General features: G+C 43.8%; 3 protein-coding genes across 3 annotated transcripts in view; 2 read left to right on the forward strand and 1 right to left on the reverse strand.

The window, feature by feature from the left end:
• T265_07202 (hypothetical protein) overlaps positions 1-18,681 on the reverse strand; it is a gene marked incomplete at both ends in the record, with an annotated part of 47,970 nt that extends 29,289 nt beyond the window's left edge. Inside the window, 5 exons of the mRNA XM_009172658.1 lie at positions 5,300-5,636; positions 11,163-11,457; positions 17,981-18,121; positions 18,161-18,298; positions 18,349-18,681. Of these exons, the coding sequence (XP_009170922.1) occupies positions 5,300-5,636; positions 11,163-11,457; positions 17,981-18,121; positions 18,161-18,298; positions 18,349-18,523 (1,086 nt within the window). The remainder of the gene's footprint in view (positions 1-5,299; positions 5,637-11,162; positions 11,458-17,980; positions 18,122-18,160; positions 18,299-18,348) is intronic.
• On the forward strand, positions 1,656-14,244 carry T265_07203 (hypothetical protein; the record flags this gene model as incomplete). Its single annotated transcript, XM_009172659.1, has 3 exons — positions 1,656-1,725; positions 14,009-14,059; positions 14,093-14,244. The coding sequence occupies 3 exons, from the start codon at positions 1,656-1,658 to the stop codon at positions 14,242-14,244; spliced, it is 273 nt and encodes a 90-aa protein (XP_009170923.1).
• Positions 17,016-17,279, forward strand: T265_07204 (hypothetical protein; the record flags this gene model as incomplete). Its single annotated transcript, XM_009172660.1, has 1 exon — positions 17,016-17,279. One exon carries the CDS (start codon positions 17,016-17,018, stop codon positions 17,277-17,279), a length of 264 nt encoding a protein of 87 aa, XP_009170924.1.
• Positions 18,682-25,039: the final 6,358 nt, after the last annotated feature.

The following is a 25,039-nucleotide window of genomic DNA, read 5'->3' on the forward strand; positions in this document are numbered from 1 at the left end:
ATGTGGTTGTTGTGTCAAAGTGCACGCAGCCTTCGAGCGCAAGTACACGCAAGTTAGAGCGTGATCTGTACGTGCAACGACCCAGTGCACACGTCCACCGGCCTAAACGTAGAAAAAGCAGAGGCTAGGGAAGCGGTCAAGAACGATGGAACAAACGCAGCTGAGGACCATTTCAGAGCAAGACGCCATCGACGGACTGGTCCAGCATGCTCCACATATCTTATTTGCCGGAAAATTTTCACCGGCTGGCGTTTGGGGAGGAAAGGAGCAATTTACTTGCCGTACTTAATGCACGTTCTAACGTGATAAGTTTTGTTTGCCGTTCCAGTGTTGCGGACGTGCTGCTGCTAAATCTTGCTATGCTACGTTTACCCTTACAGTGCCGTTGTATGCACAGCCCTTTGGCTTCCGGGGCAACAAAAGCACACATTGCTGGCACTTCGGGAACGCTGTCACAGTGGTCGCTGCTGAGATACGTAGACCTAGCAGTAGTGTCACGCTCTGGAACTTAAAATCAAAAAGGGGATTTCAAACCTTGAGGCGAGATTTTGCATTTCCAAGGGCGCGAACCGCATAATGAAACAGGGAACGAATCTCAACAATCCAATCAGGACACATTAAGTAAACTGCCGAAAATCGAGTTCCAATACCAGATCACTAGCTTTCTTCATGCACAAGTTCGATTCTTGAATTTACGATCCCTTGGTTGCATCAATGACACAACTGAACAAATATGAGACGGGGCAGCTCTAGCAAATATCACGTATTATGAGGTTTTGGAAAGCCCAATACAAACTCTTCAATAACAATAAGTGTTGAAGCACAGAACGCAGAGTACACTCACAAACTTTCATGGCATTCTCAGCCGCACAAATATGTGTACTAAGTTTATAGAATCAAAGACCCCTTAGAAGTCGAGGAAAACATCGATTGCTAGTAGTAGTATCTGTGCGGAGGCCAATACATTTTACGTAATGTGAAAATGAGCCGAAATCCTGCCTGATGCGATGGGATAAACACTTCAGGTGACGGAGTGAAGGTCACAGTACTGACAATGCTAGGAGATGTGGTACGACAGGTACAGGATCTAGACCTCCTTGGCCGACTGGTCTTACTGCACACAGACAGGTCCAAACAATCTAAGCAAGGTAGAAAACAGACACCACCAAGTTTAGACCTCATCCGGCTCAGAAGCCTGATAGCGTTTTATGGCAGAAGACCTAAACCGAGGGAAATCTAAGCTGACCGACACACAACGGCTCACTTTGAGTGTGTTGAATGGAAAACTGCTTGAGGGTGGGTGAAAGATATTTGCTTGTAAAACTAATGAAAGAATCCGCACACGTAGATCTTTCTACTTCCCGTATACTAACAGCCAGTTGATTTGGGGTTGTTTTACACTGATATCACGAAAGCTGTTTCCGGATAGCCAAGCTGTTTAGTGCACCACTTCGTTCGCAGCCATCGGAAGACAAGTGCAAATACCTTCGATAAATACTTATTCGAAAAGTCGCCTGAGACGAAACCGACTCAAATGAGAAAACAAGATGAATGGAAACGCAAAAAGACAGGGTCCCTAAAAAAGGGCCAAAAGGCAGCGGCAAACGACATGCAAACATGCACTTGCACACAAATATACAGAACAGGTGGAAGTCATGTTAGAAATACCCACTGGTGCCAAACAACACGTATACTTGGCGGGAAACAATCCAGAAAGACACCCGAGTACGTGGGGGGAGAGAGAACTGAGAATATGCTGACGCGGACAATAAGCAATCATGTCGACTTTCCAATGGATAATTGCAGTCGAGCCAACGATGAAGAATGTGACATTGAGTGCATTCATTATTCAATAAGGCGTTTAGGAGAGATTTGACAAGAAATCAACCTCACACACCCACATGAAAGAGCAGTGTTGAGCAAACACACAGCTGAAGACCAACAAGATACTCGAATATGGATGCCGAGCCATTTGTAACTAGCAGTGTACTCCATTATGCATGCAAGAGAAGAATAAGTTCCAACTTTTCTATGAAAAAGTGACAGTACTCTTATCGTTGACATCATTCGAAGATTAGTGAATAATAGACAAAAAATTAACCAGAAGAGCTGCTACAAAAGAAGATATCCAGTTGCAGACCACATGAATGCTCATCTGTTGGTTGTAAGGGTAATTCCACCAAGTGCCGAAGATAATCTACGCATCCGCAGCTATTCATTTCATTAGATCCTGTTTACCATAGTCAATTCATTTCCTTAGCATCAGGTAGACTGAATTAGGATGACTGCGCGAACTATTTGGGCAGAAAAAATGTGATGGGGTTTACGTTTTCAAAAATGACTTTGTGTTGACAACCCCTCTTACAGTCAGCTTTATTAATAATGAAGCCATCTGTGATGTCGCTCAAACGACAACAACGTTGTGTAAGTCATTAGACTGGGTGGTTCATCAACTGAGATCAAGTGTTTCATTAGTGACGAAGATTGCCTTCAATGGACGCCGTAGTCCCACAATCCAAAGCCAGGCATTTGGGTGTTGTTTCAAGCGCACCTCGAGCTCCCAGACTACTTCATCTCAATATTGAGTACCTACAATCATCTACCGAAAGTAACCAGTAAATCGAACAAAATGGACCATTTCCATCGTCGCCCAAGAAACATACGTATGCAGTCGAAACGTACAGCTCGTGCGTTTTAATTAGTGCGGCAAACAGAAGAAATCACACTCCTGCCTCAGTAATACATGGTTTCACGAGGTTTCCCTTGGTGTGAATCCAATGAACGATATTACTTGATAAAAATAAGCAACGATTGTCCATTATGATGTAATTGTTTGATTGGTTCCATTTCGTAATCAGCAGAGGAAAAGGAGACATATCCATACATAACAAAAAGGCTTGCCTCGTTCGGTCCGACGCGAATCTGTCTGGAACTGTCAGACGAACGTCGTTCGCGTAACTAAACGATTGATTTAGAGTGCATGACTAAAGAACACGGTCTGGCGCTTTTTCATAAGGCGATGAGTCACGCACAACCACCATCCGTACCCTAGTTCGTTTTCCAATGTCAAACCGTAGATAAGTGGACGACGTAACGGCGTCTAACCTAGGCTAGCTACCCTCATGGTTGAAAAGCAATCTCACGACAGAACATGGCAACACAAGTACTGATACCCTTGATATGACACTCGACCGCTCACTAGAATTCGTGAGTGAACTGAACTTTAGTTGATGATCGAGTCTGTTTGGATAAAATATTTTGAAAATGACATGATTTGTTGCTGCATTCTGATTCGTATGGAAATCCGCGACTATCTTGTTAATAGACAGAAGAACGAAAATAAACACTGGATCGTTATACTCATTCATACAAAAGGCACTACCTCACATGAAGTTGCAGGTCGATTTTGTCCAGACGGGAGGGGCCTTAATTCCACTACCTTTGTGAGCATGTAAGTCACTAGTTAACAATTTCAAGCCCCATCAATTAAGTTTAGATTTTAGAACCATGTGTGATCGGAAACAGTTCAAATGACGTAATCTGTTAATTGGGCGAGGATAAAATGGTATATTTCCTTCAAGATATCGAAATACCAGTAATAAAGGACGATCATCCACCAGTCGGTTCACTGCCAGATTCGCAGCGCAGATTCGAGGCCTGTATGCTAAAGCACTTTCAAAATACATGAGTGCATGAGTGGACTTTCGACTGAATTGTTTTAAGTCGGGGATTGGTTGTCCCAGATTCTGAGAACTATGTTTACGTGATGAGCACCAGAGAGGAACCGAAAGTGGGATGTCTATGCATTTCCAATAAACGTTCCATTCTATTTATACCAAAACAAAGCAAAGTTTATTACTAATCTAGGTGACATCATCGGTGTGTTATTGGGGGCTGTAGTGATGCGTAGCCCCAATAATGCACTGATGATGTCACCTCGATTGGTGATGAAACGTTTGCGATTATATTGCCCAGCTCAGCGAACAAGACAACGACCATCTACGCTACCTGAGGTACCAACATGTTCCTCTACAGAAAAACAAAGCAAATTAATTAAATATCTTTGTAACGGGATCTCGAAGCGGCCAGTGTGCTGCCAATTACACAGGACAATACCGATATACTACTGAGCCTCCAGTTTCAGCGTTTGAAGTCAAAAGTGGAGTATCATCATTGGACATGGTTCTGGTACACTCCTCATTCCAACCTTAGCGTGATTTCGAAAACCCGCTTTTAAGAAGGAAAGTGAAAGGGAGGTAGTCAAGACAACTATTTTGGCCACATCTGAGATTCACTAATTCACTCCCTAATTGTTGCACAAATCATGTTGGACGGCCATACTTATGGGCCTAACTGTCAACAGAAATTTGCGTTCAGTTGGAGAAACTTAACACAACAAAAGCCAATACAAGTGGGTCTAATATTTGTAACCATAATTCTGGGCAATACGTCTGCCTATTAAATCCAACATTTCAATAGTATATTAATGCTTAGGTGTGTATATTCCACATCCCCAGTATGACCGTCGTGCTGTACTTCATAGAGGGGATGTTGTGCGGTCAGTTTAGAACGCAATCGCTGCAGACAATTTCGCCAGGCGCACTGCAATTAATCACCGCCACCCACTCATACCCTAATCATCATAACGCACAACCAGCAGCAAGGGTGTCACTTAGCTGATTTTTCGAGCTTATCAATCGTAAGGTTTGTAACAAACTACGAATTGGTGACAGTCAATCTAAAGAACCAAACTTGGATGTTTCGTCGCTTCACAATAAAAAAGAAATATTCGTAAAAAGACATGCTACAGAGGAACCTGGTTTCACTCAGTTGCAAACATTTGGAGTTGTTCACAATTCAAAACATGCGATCAGGTAGTCTGACTCAACAGTGTCTTTGCTCAGAATGTACGCTTCATAAGCTCTTTACTCAATTGCAGAGACTAAAAAGGACCCGACTCTGCGAAGATCCCACAGACAGCAACCCGGCCTTTGGAAGTCGCGTTTAGTAGGTTGATCGCTTCTATGTTTGCGCTGCTGTCGAAAAGCTACCGGAAGCATCTTTTTTGGTGGCCCTTTTCAAAAAAGACACAAACCAAGCGACTGGTCCATGGCCCTTAATAGGAATAAGGAGTATTGTGGAACAAACTACCCGCCCGAAAAACTGCATAGTCTGTGATGCCAATATACCATTAGGAAACCCGTTATCTAGTTAAACAGTTGCCTAACACTGACATAACGTGAGTAAAACATTTCAGAAAGAAAAGCGTTGAGATCTGGAAGAGCTACCAGCACCTCACCTTTATCGGAACAGTCCCAGGAATATCCGTCGGCGGTGGCGTTGATCCGTTGGATGTGTTCACACCCTGAACCAACGAATTGGAAACAGACGCGGCAGCCACAGCAGCAGCTGCTGCAATAGCCATTGCGGCGGAACTCCACGATGGTTGTTCTGTTCCCTCTGAGACTTCGGTGGTAGAGGGCCAGTGGGCTAAGAGATTATTTGCAAGAGCTGTGCCAACGTTTTGACTAGAATGATCGGCATTTCGAATGGACTGTTCCACGGATTTGTCCGTCACAAGACGCTTGGAACCGATGACATTGTGTGGAAGACTGCATAGTACATCTGAGGAGAGGCTGTGAGAGGATGAATATTGTGTGGGTGGAGGTGGAGCCGAAACCAGTACTGGCACGCGATATAAGGACGTAAAGAAAGCCTGATTTAACGGAACTCACACATCTTATTCCAAGGTGACAATCTATTAAAAACCTAACACAAGCTGCCTAGGGTATATTAGTGTAACTATGAATAACCGCGTTAATTCATTCAGCCTACTGCATGAATCGCATCAAAATATTGATTTGGGTCAAACAGAGCTCTCCGTTCCTGTAACGTGTACACCCGACTCTGTAACATCGGTGATGGCCGGGAGTGCGGGTAGGGGTTGGAGACAGTGTGAACTGAAACAACGTTAAGAGATGCACGGAGAGAGCATACAGTGAAAACTGTTTGCATGCTAATGATTAACTCAGTTGAATTATTTTTTACGTGATAATTGAGTAGAACCAATAAAAGGACGATCAGGAGTTCGTTACTGGAAATTTGTTGTACTTTGCAAAATTTGCGAGTCAGTCATTCGCCTGAAGTCAAACGTTGTTGGTCCAGTTAAAATTGGCTCCGCTCACATGGTCGGTCACGATAAAACAAAGGGTGGATACGGGAGTGTACAACCGGGTGGTTACATTGGCCGTCACTATGGTTACCACGTTCTTATGACTATATGTCTTCAGAGGAAATCTGGTGCATCGGCAAACAACCAGATCTCGGATATGCAAGGACCAGGCATAGGCAATCAGATAGAGGGTTCACTAGGGTCGACGAAAATAAAATGACAGGTCTAATGTGCTGTGTTATTATGGTCGTAGCAATAGATCTAAACCCTAACTACACATCTCAAGCGGTTGTCACTGCGAATCAAAATGGGACCTTCTCATTCAAATCACATTTTGGGCTCATCTATACGTGAACCTACACTCTGCTATTCAAGTGAACCACGGTGACCAAATGGCACAAAGGGGCTTGGATTCCACTTTACGCATTTCTTTTTTTCATCCAATTAGAGCGGTGGATCACATTCATTCATTTCATTCCAATCACCATCATAGTCTGGTGTTGATAACCTCACCTGCAGACGCCAGTCTATTCGGGCACGTTTCTTCCCACAATTTTCATTCTTCACTTCTCAGACTCCATCCAAATCAATCTAGTTGCTAGAGGACATAGGCTGCATTGACTGTCGAGTCACACTAAATGAAATTTCAAACGTCACTTTTGTTCAGAAAGTGTACAATGACACAACAATACTGGTTCATAACGAACGTCTTGCTACGTTGTCGATATTATCGCTGACCCTGGTCGCAAAAATTCACAGAAATTTCTCGCTCTGTTAGTTGCACAAAGCAGTGCGTGAGGGAATTTGCGGACAAGCACTATCACCAATATATATATATATATATATATATATATATATATATATATATATATATATATATATATATATATATATATATATATATATATATATATATATATATATATATATATATATATATATATATATATATATATATATATATATATATATATATATATATATATATATATATATATATATATATATATATATATATATATATATATATATATATATATATATATATATATATATATATATATATATATATATATATATATATATATATATATATATATATATATATATATATATATATATATATATATATATATATATATATATATATATATATATATATATATATATATATATATATATATATATATATATATATATATATATATATATATATATATATATATATATATATATATATATATATATATATATATATATATATATATATATATATATATATATATATATATATATATATATATATATATATCGTGCAAGACAATATGACAGCAACCTTTCAGGTGATCACACAATCACGACCAGATGAGGCAGAGAATATCATGTCGCCTTGACCACCAGTTGTTTTCTGCGATGCAACAAAATTCAACTAGGACAATCAGATATGCTACTGGGATCAACGAGAATCTACATTTATATACAAAATCAAGGACAGTCTTTGATAGTCCGGGATAGTTTTTATAGTCACTGCTCAAATAAGTTGGGGTTTCCGCCGATTTCGCCCCCACGTCAAGGCGTCCATGAGTAATCCACCAGTTTTTATAAAAAAAAGATGCTGGGTGATTATGTTACAGTGCGTAAGTGTTCAGACCAATAGTCATTAGTGGAGCGACATTGCACTCCAAAAATACTGTCCAAACTTGGATGGTCGTCATGTGGCATCACCCGATGGAGGAGTGGCGTTTGCGAGTACACCTGAGCTAAGCTCTTATGATTGTCACGGGAGAATATATCATTACATCTTGATACATCCACACATCCTGATATACAATGAACGATATGATGACAGACCTTCAGAGGATCACTTGATAGGCTGACATTATAAAAGCCTGTTATTACTCAATCTGCTTGAAATGCAGTTGTCGTCCACAACTCGAACTTCGCCTAAGAGGTGAGCAACACTGATTTACATCGTAAAGATAATGGATCGCAGAGGGAAAAAGTCTGAATTAGTTTGGCTTAAACTGGCATGCATAAAATTCGGATTCAACCCCACTTGAAAAGCTACGAGGAACAACATATCTGTATGGAATGTGTGTAGCCTTCGGCAGCTCGGAGGACCACTGTCAGAATGAGGGAGAGTGAAACTGATCTCGGGAGGTACTTTGCGCAAAAGCTGTCAGAACGGTCAGCCGGCGCTTCGAAAATAGTACCTTAATGCAATCCGTTTCGCTGGGTATCGCAACGGCTTCGTTTCTTTCGCAACTTTTCAGCACTTCTCTTACTACGTATTTGAATTATACGTGAAAACTACGAACAAAAGGTGTTTCTATTGGAAACGAACTGTCATGTCGCATAACCTGTTGCTTGTAACCTGTCATGTCGCATAACCTGTGTGCTTGTAACAAATCAGCACTCTTATGATCAGTCAGCCTACTTTATTGTGGAGAGCGAAAGCTATTCAGGTGCCAGAAACGGTTGAACACTAATTTACTGGTGCCACACCATTCAGTCAGCTGTAGCATCCTCTCGGCGCCTAGCTGTTATGCCCAAGGAAGGAGGTACGAGGGCTGGGATACTGCCAAGTTTCCGAAGCCTAGACAGGAGCAGTCGATACGCTGGTTTCGAACTACGGACTTTCCGGTCCGTAATCTGGCGCCCTAACCACTGAGCTATCTCGAGCTCATGTAATGAACTGAAGAATAGGTTTTAGGTATCTTATGAGTCAGTCTAAGGCTCGAGGCCACTTGCAAGTTGCAAGTCTCTAAGGAACAAGTTGCATTCTCATTCTCATTCTGAGTCGCTGTCATCAACAGCATATCGGTGTTGAACACGATACAGAATACAATGAAGCCAAACATATGTGCAGACAATGCGAATGACAAGTCTTCGCAGCAGACGGAAAAAACTGTTACGTCGAATCGCGTACGGGCAGCTTTCAAGACAATCGTGGCATAACTGACGTGAAAGAAATTCAAGTGGCAATGCAGTTTACTACAACTCCAACGAACAAGTAGGTGAATTCTACTAACACAAGAGCCTCTGGCGTCGTAGTACGCAAAGATTATCGTTGGTGCTGTTTGAAGGTGTGAAAACTAAGACAGTGTACAATTAAGTAGCTCTGCGTGCAAACGCCGATGCGCGTGCGCGCGTACACACACTGAAAACATGGCATAACAAAACTAAATCTGAATCGTGTACTCATATCGAAATAGAGTAGTCTGGACTGTGAAGGTGACGCTGGGTATCAGCTAATTGATTGTGAAAATTTTCACTGACAACCAACATCCAGTCGGGCGAAACAGACATAATAAATCCAAGTTCTACGCAACAACTTGCGAAGAACGCCTAAACGGGTCCTAATGAGAGATAGCCGAGTTTGCGATGGCTCCACTGAGTATGCAGAAGAGGACGCTTTCAAACCGGTCAAGTATCAGGAGTTGCCGTGACATTTATATAAGTTTTAACATTGTAAGAGTCTAAAACACTTGTCAGAGAATACCGTCAACATGTCTGCCTGTCAACCGATTGAAAATTTTTTCCGGTGTTTACTTTACATAAAGTTTAGGAAAATTTGCGGCCGGAAACTTACATTTTCATTAGAAGAGGCATACAAAAGGACGATTGATCGAAATAAGCAGTAAAATTACCGTAAAAGTAAGGTAAGCCGTTAGGCAGCATGCAGTAAGGTAGGCCTGTAGTGCTTCTATCACACAGGTCTTGTTGATTAAGGCTTACAGGCACCCGCTCTGTGGTCAGTAGGTTAACGAAGAAGCAATAGTGCTGTCACAGGTGACAGGTATGAGAACGATGGGAGAGAAACGTGTAACAATCCCAAAATCACCAAGGTTACGGTCAGGTGACTGACCGGAGATGATTCGCTGTGAAGCTTTTCTCATCCGCGCCATGACAGGAGCTAGACTTTCATGTTTCCTAGGAACTTCACCCTGTCAGCCCGACAATCATTAGAGAACGTTGAATGATGAGTGTAGACCGGGGATAATGTGATTTGTTTCCTCTCTGGAGCGAATTGTAACTCCCTTCTTCATTGGGACTGCTCTCGCTTGTAAAGCTTTTATCTGGTGCTAGTAGAAAATTGGGTTAGAGTACTCCTTTGAGCTCCGCTAGACTGCTTCAAATGTCCTTTAGAATTTACATTTATATCACTCTCGTTTAAGAGATCCTCCCCCTATCCTGGCGCAGTTAGGCTGGTCAGTGCACATCAAAGAGGAGAAACATTGGACTTCAGTTCGCTCCTATTATAGCGATTCAGTAATGCCTTCTTTGACATAAAGAAACCGGGAAAAAATGATATTCGCCTGACAGAAATAGAAATTTACTTTTGTACTCCGTTACTCTTCCACAAGGCGGAACTACTCGTGACCAAGTTCGACTTGTATCTTACACAAACCTTGAATTGAAGCTCAAGGAATGTCTCACGAGAACTATATCAACCACGTTATGACTAATGCACTGTTAAAAAATGCGTTGCCATGAGTCCGTCCCAGATTGGATACTACTTTCAGCATCATTTGAAGCTTTCTAATAACTACCTGGTTCCTCGTGAACGCCTTGCATGCAACAGGAAACAGAAGAACCGACCTACTGTCAGCATACAAACAATAGGACGGGAGGAAATATCCAAATAAGAAAATGAAGGGCAGACTGGCCTTCTAAAAGCAGTTTTGATCTTTTTTATTCCAAGTTGAAGTAATAATTCCCAAACTGGAATTCGTGATTGGAGTGAGTGTTGAGTTCGAAACACGTAAACCGGAGTCAAAAATGTTCACACTCTACTTTGTCTGATAGGCGTACATTTGATTAGCTAAAATACGCGACAAATGGTTGGGGGTGAAATATCTTGACAGTTTTATAGCACTGACATGATGTTTTTCGGAAAATGTGCAGTTCTGTGGGTACAGAATAATTCTTGCTATTTTCTTCATAAGAACAATGAAAATGTTAATAGTGATACTAGTTACAAACTCACCTGCATTGACTGAGGCGGGTTAAACCCGGCTTTATGGAACTCGATGCGCTATCTAACCCCAGAGCCCCAATAACACGAGACTTGTTATTCGAAGTTGCTGAGCACAATTCTGAAGAAGCCGAACGATGAATTGGAGAAGGGACACTAAATGCGTGTAACTCATCCGAACACGACTTTCCAGAAGAGAATTGGGTTGCATTGACAGACTCCACGGAATGGGATGAAACACGTCCTAGGTTATACGGCAGTCTGGCTCGACGACTTCGTCCGCCGCGCATTCGATCTTTTCGCACAGCTACTCGATCGACCAAGGAAGGTTGTGGAGGGGAAATATGGCGGGGAGGATGAGGAGAAGGAACAAGGGGATAAAAGTCAGGAGGTGGGAAAAGAGGTGCTAGCTTTTCATGAACAGTGCAATCAAAATTGGGATTATTTGTGCAAGGACAGCAGGAGGAAGAAACAGTGGGCGAGTCTATATCCATTTTATGGATTGTTAGACAGATGAAAGAGAATTGTATCCCTGGTTTAATGCGGTAAGACAGCAGTAATTCGTTGGAGTAGCACAAGCGGTATAGTTAACAATGTATGAAAGCGAACACTGAATGCAGAAGTCTGAAACAATAAGTACTCTACACGTACGTCCTTCGGGATAGGAAAGCATACATCAGGCCTTTAAATACTTATCAAGGCAAAGAACACACGGTAACTGAGGTGTAGAGTGGACGAACTCAAGATAAAGTTCTGTACTGCATTGGGGATTCGGGGAGACGAAAGTTGTCCCCGAGCCCGTAGGATGCACATACACACTTTCCTCCAGTCTCCACGACAGGTCTTTTTAGAGCCGGATCGGAACAAACAACGAAGATTGTGTTGTCAGTTCGTAGGTAGATGAACCCCATACAACCCGTTTTACTGCGCATACAGGGTACACAGATTGGCTGCGCATTCCCTGCATCCCCAACAACACGCCTGCGTGCGGACAAGCACACAAATACACTTCGAGCGCACTCCACCCTACCCCCACTAAAAACCTAGTTGGCGCCACACGTGGCTATCCGATAAGGCAAAGGGTTGTAAACGGATAAGCGTCCCCTTCCAATCACTATTACAGAACAGAATGTCACCATCCTTTGTACACTCTCGAACAACGTCCACTTAGCCAAGTAACCTCGCCCTCCATTCAGTTAGGCGCTAACCCGAATTGTCAACACAACACCCGTCTTGTGTACGCACGCATACATTCCGCTGAGTGGTGAGCACGATGTGTATCAGTTATGCTCATTCCCATTTTCGACTCGAGCAGTAGTTTTCTTTCGGGTTAGCAAAACATGACGTGTGTGAGTCGGAATGGGAATGACAGACGGTTGGGTTGACCAAGATTAAGCTCACCAGTTGCGGACACAAAAGCATTGAAGAATGGGGAACCGAGTATGCTCAATATTTCGCTCTTGGAATGAGGAAAATATTGTGACGATGTCCAGAGTTGGAAAGTGATTAGTCAATTGGTTGGTCGAGACCATAGTTGTGGTATGTATGTGGGATGTTCAGCTCCAAGAATGCACATACAATCTGCTGCTGCACTAGCCCCACAAAGATGGGCTGCACGTTTGTACAGGAATGTTCGGAGGATGGAATATCCATCAAGCTGGAGCGCACTTAGCTTCCACGGTTGAATGTACGTTGACAGTATCAGACAAAGTGTACTTTTTTCAACCAAGAATCATGTGACTAAAACGTGCACCTGGTAGACTCTGCTACTGTCCCTTTACCGCATTGTGAAGTCAACTGTACATGCAGACTGCTGAAAGATTCAGTGGTTAGTTAGTCAACTGGCAGTAAGAACGGAAATTTGGTGTGCGGACGTAGGGTATTCGAAAACACCAACACCGGCGGTGATGAACTTCAGCGACGGAGAGAAACCGTGGAAGATAAGACCTAGGAAGGATAACCTGAGGATGCAGGCATAACTAGAACACTCAAGAACCATCAGTCCAGGTTTGGCAGCGGAGCTGCATAAGGTTCCTGTTATATCTGCTGATTCGCCGGTCTGTAGTATCTGCTGCTGACCCGCTCCAGTGCCTAGTGTCGGAGAGAAAAACGCTCACGGAAGGGAACCCAACAGCTATATTCCAACAAAGTGTTTGCGAGAGCGCGAGTGCGTGCGAGTGCGAAAAGTACAACGGCCTCAAGCTTTTTATTGGAAGGACACTGTCTGAACTTGGTCCAATGCTGACGCACACGGTCTGGCTGCGATGTGCTGCATATCGCGGGGGCGTTGTCTGACCTTGATCAACGCCGACTCGCGCTGCCTGGGTTTGATACAAGGTTGTGACGCGCTGCATATTGAGGGGGCGTTGTCTAGTGGACCTGAGAGTCTTGGTAGATTTCGGGCATTCAGTGGTTGCTTTCAGGAAGCTGACCTTCCTGATAGTCCCCGAGTACGGAGTGTGGTCCTTATCATTTGCAGAATATCGAAGAATACCGCTAACGCAAATACAGTTGGTTAGTTTATTGACTGGTGTCGTGTAATGTCATGGCCACAAGCATACTAATGCAAATAGAATATACATGGTAACTTGGTCCAACCGAAGACACGTTTGATAAATCCAAAAGACCTCACTTCAGAGTTACAATTCTTCTGACACGGTAATGCGCAGATGGTCTTCAGTGGAGTGTTGGGTAAAGTGCTCAACTCAATAAGGCTTTTAAACAAATTGTGGTTGTGTGGCAGCAAAGTATCAGTGTAGATCACTGATGCTGTGCTGTCGATGATAATGATGAATATTGCGCACGATACCGCCCCCATTAACCATAAACAGTTTGCTTCACTTTTCGATCACTTCAAGGGAGTACATGGATTGAATTCGCATGGTTCATGAAAATTGACCGGCAGATAGGTAAGTGAACTCAAATTTATCTCCTTCCTACAGCCCACTTTGAGAGTGTCCGAAGTTCACAAATTCCTGACGATATTCCATTGATCAAAAAGGTTCACAACACGAAGATTGACAAGGTTGGTCTTAGGCTCAACCGAGGCGGTCACCACACCAACTACAACACATCACTGATTCGGCATCCATAACCCGAATCCCGGCTGGTAGTGAAGCACAGTAGCATTCAGAAAACCGAAACAGCATTCAATCGAAAGACAACTTGGCATCTGCAACTTCCAGTGACTGAGAAAAGCCCAGCTGAGCTGGCATCACATAATTTGCATAACGAATATTGCTCAACTGATCGTCTCAGAACAAAAATTGAGTACCTACGGTTGAATAATGACTGCTAGGGACAAGACAAAACAGGTGCTCGCACCAAAAAGCACTGCACGGCACTTGTTACCCCCAGCATCATTGCACAGCTGTAAGACGCTTTCGAACGATTCTGGAAGTCAGCGGAACGAGGTATACTGTCCTCCTTAAAAGGGGAATTCAAAACTCATCCTGAGCTGAGCTCATTCGGCACTTAAAGCACCAAAGTAACTACAATTCGTGTCCATCGCAAGACTTGTCTGATAATTTTTGTTTCAAAGAACTCCGAAAAACCGACCAGGCTATCCAGCTGATCAATTGCTAGCTAACTCGACGGTGTGACCACTTACACCCGACACCAAAGAAGTCATGCAAGTGGAAATCCGGCGTTGAACAGCAGCAAGGAATTCTATGGGAAGGCAACAAACAAACACCCGTCATAGTCAGCAAGTGTGGTCGATGGCCGCTTAGTTTTGAGGTTAGCACGAATTGTAAGCCTAGTTACTGCAATTTAGAGACTAGCTTCACCCTTCCGCCGTTGACGATCGATATTGCTGGAAACATGCGACAAGTCCAGTGGAGACAGCTGATCATTAATAACTTAGGTTGCTTACGACAAACGTCCTTGTCGTACACGATAGTTCACGCTAGCAGGACTACGGACCTTTGATTTGACAGGATCGTTAGCCCCACATGGCGTTGTTTGCTCAACTATGGATCGGGTAGACGACCTGTCAGTTAAGCAAGGAAGCCATGAAGGAAAAATCTATAAGCTGGAGATCGTCATCCTCTAGACAAAGAAAACTAGACATAAAAAAGAGGAGACTTCCCAATAACACAGTCAATGGTGCTTCTGTGGCAGAGCCGTTAAATATCTAGTAATCTTAGAGATCGCCGCGGTCAAAAAGAGTGCATCACTCCTTCATCCCGTTTTTAAGTGCAAATCATTGAATTCGGTGCATTGCCTTGCCGAACTTCAGAAAACCGAAACAGCATTCAATCGAAAGACAACTTGGCATCTGCAACTTCCAGTGACTGAGAAAAGCCCAGCTGAGCTGGCATCACATAATTTGCATAACGAATATTGCTCAACTGATCGTCTCAGAACAAAAATTGAGTACCTACGGTTGAATAATGACTGCTAGGGACAAGACAAAACAGGTGCTCGCACCAAAAAGCACTGCACGGCACTTGTTACCCCCAGCATCATTGCACAGCTGTAAGACGCTTTCGAACGATTCTGGAAGTCAGCGGAACGAGGTATACTGTCCTCCTTAAAAGGGGAATTCAAAACTCATCCTGAGCTGAGCTCATTCGGCACTTAAAGCACCAAAGTAACTACAATTCGTGTCCATCGCAAGACTTGTCTGATAATTTTTGTTTCAAAGAACTCCGAAAAACCGACCAGGCTATCCAGCTGATCAATTGCTAGCTAACTCGACGGTGTGACCACTTACACCCGACACCAAAGAAGTCATGCAAGTGGAAATCCGGCGTTGAACAGCAGCAAGGAATTCTATGGGAAGGCAACAAACAAACACCCGTCATAGTCAGCAAGTGTGGTCGATGGCCGCTTAGTTTTGAGGTTAGCACGAATTGTAAGCCTAGTTACTGCAATTTAGAGACTAGCTTCACCCTTCCGCCGTTGACGATCGATATTGCTGGAAACATGCGACAAGTCCAGTGGAGACAGCTGATCATTAATAACTTAGGTTGCTTACGACAAACGTCCTTGTCGTACACGATAGTTCACGCTAGCAGGACTACGGACCTTTGATTTGACAGGATCGTTAGCCCCACATGGCGTTGTTTGCTCAACTATGGATCGGGTAGACGACCTGTCAGTTAAGCAAGGAAGCCATGAAGGAAAAATCTATAAGCTGGAGATCGTCATCCTCTAGACAAAGAAAACTAGACATAAAAAAGAGGAGACTTCCCAATAACACAGTCAATGGTGCTTCTGTGGCAGAGCCGTTAAATATCTAGTAATCTTAGAGATCGCCGCGGTCAAAAAGAGTGCATCACTCCTTCATCCCGTTTTTAAGTGCAAATCATTGAATTCGGTGCATTGCCTTGCCGAACCGAAGTAAAAAGTACAAAAAACAACAAGTAATAATAATAATAATAATAATAATAATAATAATCGAGCCGTACCCTTCCGGTGCAAAGCTGCCGTGCAAACCGGAGAAGTTACGAGCGCTTGGGTAATGTCTCGGTGCTTAGGTTTAGACGGGAGTAGCCGGAAGGCCAGGGTTGGATTCGAACCACGGACTTTCCGGTTATCCGGTGCGCACCTTAATTGCCGGGCTATCGCGAGCTAGCTCGAGCACACAAGTCAGAAGTTGATCGTTTGGTTGATTGAAAACAGTGCAATCCGTGAACCATTCTTTCATACAGATTTATGGACCCCAAGGATTTTGTGGAAGGACAAATAGCCAATTTATCAATGTAGACAACTCGACTGACGACTTTCGTTGGGATGGTCCATTATATGTCAACTTGAGACATGTTAGTTCGTTGCAGAAAGCGGTTAGCCGTGACCATTAGATAGCCTTTTCTGTCGAACCATACGTAAGAACAGGGCATTTGAGATATTTTTGCCACCATGGATAGCAAGAATTTCCGCAAATGTGCCCCTTTTGCTAACATTCAAATCGAGCTCAACGACGTGTACACCTCTGTTTCTCCGGAGGAAACACTGACATTTGTTCCCATTGTCCCACAATGCCGTGTATCCGGTAGAAGCCACAAAATGCGCCGTGTATGCGAATGTCGAAAACAGAATGAGGTTAGCACAGAAGAATTAAAACGGGTGTGGCTGTCACCTGGCCCAAAGGATGGGACATTCGTGATTGATTCGATGCTTTAATGGAAAAGCACTGCCAAATGATGTAACGACCCCTTAATGTCCACACTGAAACGTTAGTATGATAAAAGTTTGAGGAACGAAGTTGATATATTGTAGAGACAGATCTTTTCTTATTCATGAATGTGAATTCGACCACAAACAGCCTCCTTACGACCAAGACAAAGGAAGGCAGTAAAAGTAATGAAGATATCATATTGAGGGACAAGCGTAGCTTACCGGGAATGGCACACCCATTCATTAGCGAAATAAGAGTGACAATTAAGAAGATACGCTCGACAGACTAAACAAACAGAAAGATTATTGGACGAACTTAGTGATACTCTACTTTTTTAAGAAAGGCAGTTTTTGTGGCTGGAAAGAACCGAGTAAGTGCACCGTGGATTTTGTTGGAAAAGTTGTTTCCTCCAGTGGTACATTTTATCTCCTGTGCACCAGTTTGCACTCCAAGAAGTATTGGCTTCATTAAGCCCTACCATTTAAGTTACTTCTGTGACTGACAGCAGCATCAAAACCATCAATCATAAGGCTTCTAGCAGTAATAAAGGCCACATCTGTAAAGTCCCGCAAGACATGAGGGATGTTGAGGGACAAGCTCAGTGCCAAAAGTAAGAGAGAACAACCACAGAACATGTGAACCAACAAATAACTGATTCCAGAGAGATAAGTATATGCACCAAGACAGACGCATGCGGGAAACATACCTTCCACGCGCATCCCGACAGCAAGGCACTTTTGGAATCGACAGTGGGCACAGCGCTTGCGGTGTATTCGATCGATTACACAATTTCCATGCTCCGTGCAATGATATTCTTTCTTATTTTGAACCGTCCGTTTGAAAAAACCTTCAACCAGATAGAAAGATTAGAAAAGTCATCACTCACCTTTGCATGATTCACAAGTAGGTAATCCATAATGATAACCTGAAACCCGATCACCACAAATGGGACATCGTTCGCAGGAGAGTTGAATATCAGCAGATGAATTGCGCTGACTGCACGCCACCTGACTACGCGCTGAATCTACGGTAAAGGATAAATTGAATGGGTAGACCCAATAGCAGCAGGCTTACCTAGAGGACTACTGGGATCAACACAATCTAGGCCACTGGCGATTTCATAGGAATCTACGCTGAGCGAATCCTCATTGAATGTCTTTGGTCCCGAGCAGAACGCACGATCTTGCAGAGCTACCATCTTAACGGCCGTCGATGGTTGATCAGCGTGACTTGGTGACGAGCCAAACATGGCCCAAGATGAAGTGATAGTCAAATCTAGTACAGATTGTAGTCAGTCATGGATTGATCAAGCATCAATCTAAGAATTCTCCATCGCACAAAATAGCTTCGGCAATACCAAGGTGGCATCGTGACAACACTGCATGCGTAACATAGAGTCGATTGAGCTGTAAAAGTCAAAAGAGACAGTTAATTTGGTTACCAGAGATTTGCATCACAGTTACCATCGAACAATAGGCGGCTGAAGTGGACCAACAAATTCCTTGCACACAGATTTTTCGTCAAAAGAATGCCAGATCTGCCACTGCACTTTCGCCAGGATGAACTACAATTCTGTGCTGTATTGTTGCGTGGATGAATCATCCACCAAGTTGCATGAGATTGTTTTTCAAGGACGCATGGATATCAACACCACCCAAAGAGATGCATGTCGTGTGACACAGTAACGTGTATTTCTCACATACCTCTGCTGAATCCGGTCAGCTAGAGCACATGCATCGCACAGCAAAATCCACATACACGCGACTGAAATACTCGATCCCATACACTGAAGACAAGTTCTTGACACTAATTAAGCGTGGTATGAACGACAGTACAAAACTGGCCGCTCCAATCTAGCAAACAAAACAAATCGATACGCGAGACCGGTACAGTTGAAAGTAGGCACACAGAGGGGAAGTTGATGAATACATAGCTTCCGGTAGACAGGCGGAAACAAAAGACAACCTGACAGCTGAAGACAGTTGAGTTATTTTATCATGGCATTCGATTTCAACCAGTTTGGTAGCGGACCTGTAGTTCATGAAGAGCGAAACTCGGTTTGTAGCATTGTTCGCAGGATGAAGAATAGGGTTTTAGCACCCAACATTTTTCCTTATGTTGTATTTGTTTTGTGCATCGCCACAATATCGTTAACAGGGAAATGCATTTGGACTGAACGACGAGAGGGCCCACTTCAACCTTGTTTGGGACGAAGCGTTAAACATGCAACTAACTAGCTCTGTAAATATCCTGAAGTCTCTAGTTTATATGTAGATAGTTTCTGCTACCGGAACGACGCGGAAGACCTTCACTAGAGGTTGACCAATGTTTGTCACTATTAAATCCCTGGAAACTCACTCATCTTAAAACGACCTTTCAGGCTGAAGATAACTCAGCAGTTAGGGTGCGAAACTACTGATTGAAAGTCACGTGGTTTGAGCCCAACAATGACTCTTCCACTGCCAGTGACTAGCTTGATTAGACTGACAGTACTTCGGCCCTCGTTCTTTCTTCCGTTTGCATGACAGCTATGCTCCGAAAGAAAGCCACAGCTAAATGATTGTCGTCATTAATATCATTGTTATTATCAGCATTATAGTTACTCAGACACTCCTCTCTACCGAGGTCAGAGGAGTGTGAAAGTACCATTGATTAGTACTGATTACAGAATAGCGAAATGCCACCAGCCGATATATCCGGTTCTGTTAACTGAACACACGTGCAATGAATGGCATATTCGATACCATCGTGGTCTATTGCAAGTCTAGGCGTGAGCCACATGTTTCTGAAAGCTCAATTCCAACCGCTAACAAATAGGCTGTTGGAGCCTCCCGGAGTCCCTAGTGCTAACTGAAAAATCCATGGTTTTGCCTCAGTCCCTTTATTTTACCTCTTTTCTGACTTTGATAACAAAGAATTTGGTAGCATTCACCTCTTAGTAAGCATGTTTGACCAACGATCCTACTTCATCCTCCATCAAACTCCAAAACAAAATTATGCATATGCGACTTGTCAATAAAATCGGCTGTTCTCCTTCCCAAGAAGGTTTTCGATAAAAACTATGATCCTCCTTTACTCTTGCGTTTAGAGACGCAAAATTGGGGAAAACCGAGGTCGCCTTTCATTCTGCGTCCAAAAAGAATTCCGCAACATTGTCGGAGGGTAGTAAAACTGTTGAACTGGGGCCACTGGTTATTCCGAACAATCAGATTTTCTAGTTCTGCTACTTCTTGAAAAGCTGACCGTGGTGTTTATGATGCACAGCTAATCCCTTCATCTGCCCCCGGGTCCCTAGACGTTGTAATCACTTCGGTGGCAGCGAAGTCACTGCTCGGAAGCCCAGGAGCTTACGGCGATCGTGCAGTATTTCTGTGGACTTACATCCGTCACATGAGTAGGTGAAGACATGCGGACCCAACAATCAATCATATTCCAGTGTCCACTGAATGTAGGTTACCACCGGCATGTGCAGAAAGCATGAGAATTTCCAGAATGTTGTCTTTATATACATTTTGAAAACGATACGTTGCGAACGAGTTTTTGATCTGTTCTTTAATACACTTTAAGCAACCACGATAGTTCTTATATGAACATCACTATCACCGACATCATCAACGACAGTAACACCTTCGCTGCCGTACAATAATGTCAATTTATTTGAATAAAGCTATACAAGGGAAAACTGTGACAGAGAGGATGACCTAGGATTGCCTCTCGATTGGAGACACTTATGTGGATTCTGACCATGCGCTCGTCAGAAGTTGATTCTACCTTCGATCTCCAGGGCTGTGTAAGGGGTCAAAAAGTCGCTTAGTAACTGATAGACGGGCAGACCCCGGTGTTGGACGAACTTATCATATTCATCTTCTAGAGTGCCTTTCAACTGCTAAATCACCTAATTGGAATTTATACTGGACGAGATCGCCACGTTTTCGCGCACGGTGCTACCAGGTCTGCTCAAGCACTGGATATAAAACGGAACAGTGGTACTAAATGAATCTCGGTCCCGTCGTTCCAGGAAATAATGTAGCACGACGAATTATCCAACGTTAGGTGAAAAGTAGCGTGCGCACTGGCCGTAAAATTGAAGACACGTAGAACACCGGCAATGTCTAAAGATTACTAGGGTTAATCCGTTTGACCAGTCCACGGAAACCACTGGCGAGCGAAACCATCAAGGACCGGAGCGGCACGACCATATCCCACAAGGGAATCTTCGACCGCTGTGCCGAGCACTTTGAACAATTCTCGTGGCCGCTTGCTGCCACTCAGTTGGATTCTTGAACTGAAGTAGAACCTGAAACTTCCTACGGGTTTACGCCTAGAGAGGGAAAGTCGAGAGATAGAGGTTGAGTTCGAACCACGGACCTTCCGGTCAGGAAATTCGCGCTCTAACAACTGAACCATCTCGCCCTCATCTACAATCTAAGGAGACATCCGAGGTTTTGCAACACCTTGCGTTCCTCAGAAGTCGCATAAGTTCTAATCGCAATGGGAAAGATGAAAGTAATGCACGAATCTCTGGCATTTGCCACTTCTAGACACCCATGGCAGCAAACTAGCATATCCATAAATCCAAATGGATGTGTATCGGGGTACAGTAAGGCCTGTTTAATTGTGTGGCGCTAAGACGTGACCTCTGCGAGCAGCAGACCTGACAACTCAAGGTCACTGATAACGCATGCGTGAGATCCACAGTTCCTGCGGGCTAGTGTCGGTGAATCCGCAACGACAGCTAGAAAACGAGTTTTCGGTTGTGGGCCAGGGGCATCAACCGAAGAATGTGTCCAACAGCGAACACAGCGGTGCCAACACCATGCACTGCCAATGACAAACCTTTGTTTTCCGGTGGAGCATTTGAAGAGACTCTAGAAGACGATTCCAGTAAATTCGTCTAACATCCGGTTCTGCCAGCCTCTCAGTTGCCAAGCGATTTGTTTGCACCATACGCGGTCCTGGAAAACGTAGGGAGAAGGACTTCGGACGAGCGCGTGGTTGGAATCCACAGATGTGCTCCAAAACGACCACCAGCCAGCTATTGATCTGCGGCATCGGTTATTGAAGGCAATGTGATCGATTTGAGTTCGTGACCGGCACGTCGGAAGAGCACACCATGTGAATAGTCGACCAAGGCTATTTCGGAAGTTGGCACTGCATAAAAACAGCCTACGATCTGCAAACGGCAGAAGGACTCGTACAACGCTGTCCGTGAGTACCGAGTCCAGTGTGCCAGGATTTTTGTGTGCTTATTATTATACTTACCCTATATACCCGTGTTGGACCTTCGTATGTACTTTTCAGCTCATCAACCCTTGTTCTTAGACAAGTAAAACATTGCCTACCTCGATAACTCGGACTCTGTTCTAACTCATTCTCGGATATATTCTGGAACATCTCAGTTTACTTGCCTAAGAACACAGTGGATCTGCAGCTACGACCTCGGTTTTCCGACGCTGACCCAAACTCTGCAGATGCAAAACGCTGGAATCACTGGTTTCATACCTTCGACACCTATCTGAAAACTGTCGAATCTTCTAAACCCAACAAACTTGAAACTCTCAGTGAATTTTCGGATCTACTGATGATCACGTTGCTAATTACACTGACATGAAAATTATATGTCCGCCCTAAAAATGTCATATATGCACGCAACCTGATGCAGACCTACAAGCAAGAGAATGGACAGGATATTGACCAATTCGTACGAAAACTGAAATCATTCGCCAACGACTGTGGGTTTAAACGGGTATCTCCAACTGAATGTCAAGATGAGTGCGTGCGTGATGTCCATGCCTATCCGCGAAAAACTTCTAACACACAGCGCACTCACGCTTGACCAACCACATCCCTCGAACCGTCCAACAAACAGTCACAGTCATATGTTATAAACAAACCTATACCATTCTCTACGATTCTGCCCGTTTCACATAATCCCGAACTATGTGTCAGAACCGACACGTCCGACCACTGCTGCTGTATCTTCCGTTCAAACATGTTATGTCGTTCAGCTGTAACATCTTTTTGGTCCCTAGCTGCCATGCCACCAGGAGGAAGCACGAGGGCTGAGATATTGCCAGGTTGCCCAAACCTGGATAGGGGAAGTCGAGAGGTAGAGGTCGGGTTCGAACGACGGACCTTCCGGTCAGGAAATTCGCGCTCTAACCACTGAGCTATCTCGCCACAAACATGCTATTTCTGCGGTTATGATAGGCATCCTCGTTCAAAATGCCCCGGTCGGGAAGCCGTTTGTAATGTTTGCGGTAATGCAGTCAACTTTGCCGGGTTTACCGTTCAAAAAATACCACTAGGTTCCATACAAACTGTGCAGTGAAGCCCAATTTATCGTCATTATTCTTTGCAGTAGCACCTACCTGCCTTGCACATGCCAACGCAGCCATTCAAGTTATAATGGCGTCTACATCACTATCCTGTAGAACGACCGATTACGCTCGGGTTACTGTCCGCTACAGAGATATATCATACAATGAAGCTCTTTGTAATGTGGAACCCCTGCACTGACGTCCTACTAGGACACGATTCTCTAGATCGACACAAGATAGAAATTTCATTCGGTGGGGATCGTGAGGCGTTTAGCAGCTGTGGTCTAACGGGAGTAAACGTTGAATCACCATCACTTTTTGCCAACTTGTCTCAATATTGCAAGCCTGTTGTCAACAAATCAAGACGACATGAAATTCCTTCGCATCCAAGTTGGCCGCTTATTGCTAGAAGGCACAATCGAGTCGTCAACGTCCCCGGGAGAGCACAATTTTTAGCTACCAAACGCCGGGTGGTTGATGACTACAACAGGTTTGTGTATCTTGACGCTTACCGTCTGCCACGCCTGGACAGAATGAATGGGGAAATTTCGCACTACGAAGTCCACAGTACGCTAGACAACTTGCCAACCTACGTTCGATTACCGATCACAAGATCCGACAAACCTTTTACACCATTCGAAGCCTGTGGTGGCCCGTTTCAGTTTCGTCGCGTAGCCCTCGGTATCACAAGCGGTGTAGAGTGTTTTCAGAGAACTGATAACAATATCATTAAGTCTGAAAAGCTGAAAAGCACGTATGCCTAGACAGACAACGTGACCAAATATCACAATACCCAAGATGAACATCACCTCAACCTCCAATCATTTTTAAGAGCTACGAGGAAGTATGGAATCACACTCACCGATAAAAAAGCCGTCACTGTTTCAAAAGTTATCTGCCTCCTAGGTTATGAGGTTTCAAAGGGTATCATGAGGCCCGACCCTGAACACATGGAAGCAATCCATCAGTTGCCTCCTCCGCGTACTACCTCGAAAATGCGGAGCCTCAATGGCATGTTCGCACATTACGCCCATTAGATATGTTCGTTTTCTGACAAAATCAACAAACTGGCGCAGAACGAAACATTCACACTACCTGCTGACGTCGAATTGCCCTCGAGAACTTAAAGAACGAACTGGAAGATATTATCACAATAGATTATATCATCATCATCATCGACGGCACGACATCAATGTTTAACACCGATGCCTCACTGCCGTACAATTGATTTATTTGAAGGCCTTATTGTGGAGAATAAAGGTCGACGGAGAAGCGACTTAGTGCTAGTTTAATGCAATCATTCCGAGCTACCTACACCTCTAGATACTCGTTCAAGCAATCTAGGTAGAAACTGATAACAGGAACGCCATTGACATCGGTTAGGAGTCATGTCTCGCAGTATCTTCAACCAGGCGCAGTTGGGGTCACACGGTCCCCACCCTGGA

This window comes from Opisthorchis viverrini (assembly GCF_000715545.1).
Source record: "Opisthorchis viverrini unplaced genomic scaffold opera_v5_162, whole genome shotgun sequence".
Taxonomy (NCBI): domain Eukaryota; kingdom Metazoa; phylum Platyhelminthes; class Trematoda; order Opisthorchiida; family Opisthorchiidae; genus Opisthorchis; species Opisthorchis viverrini.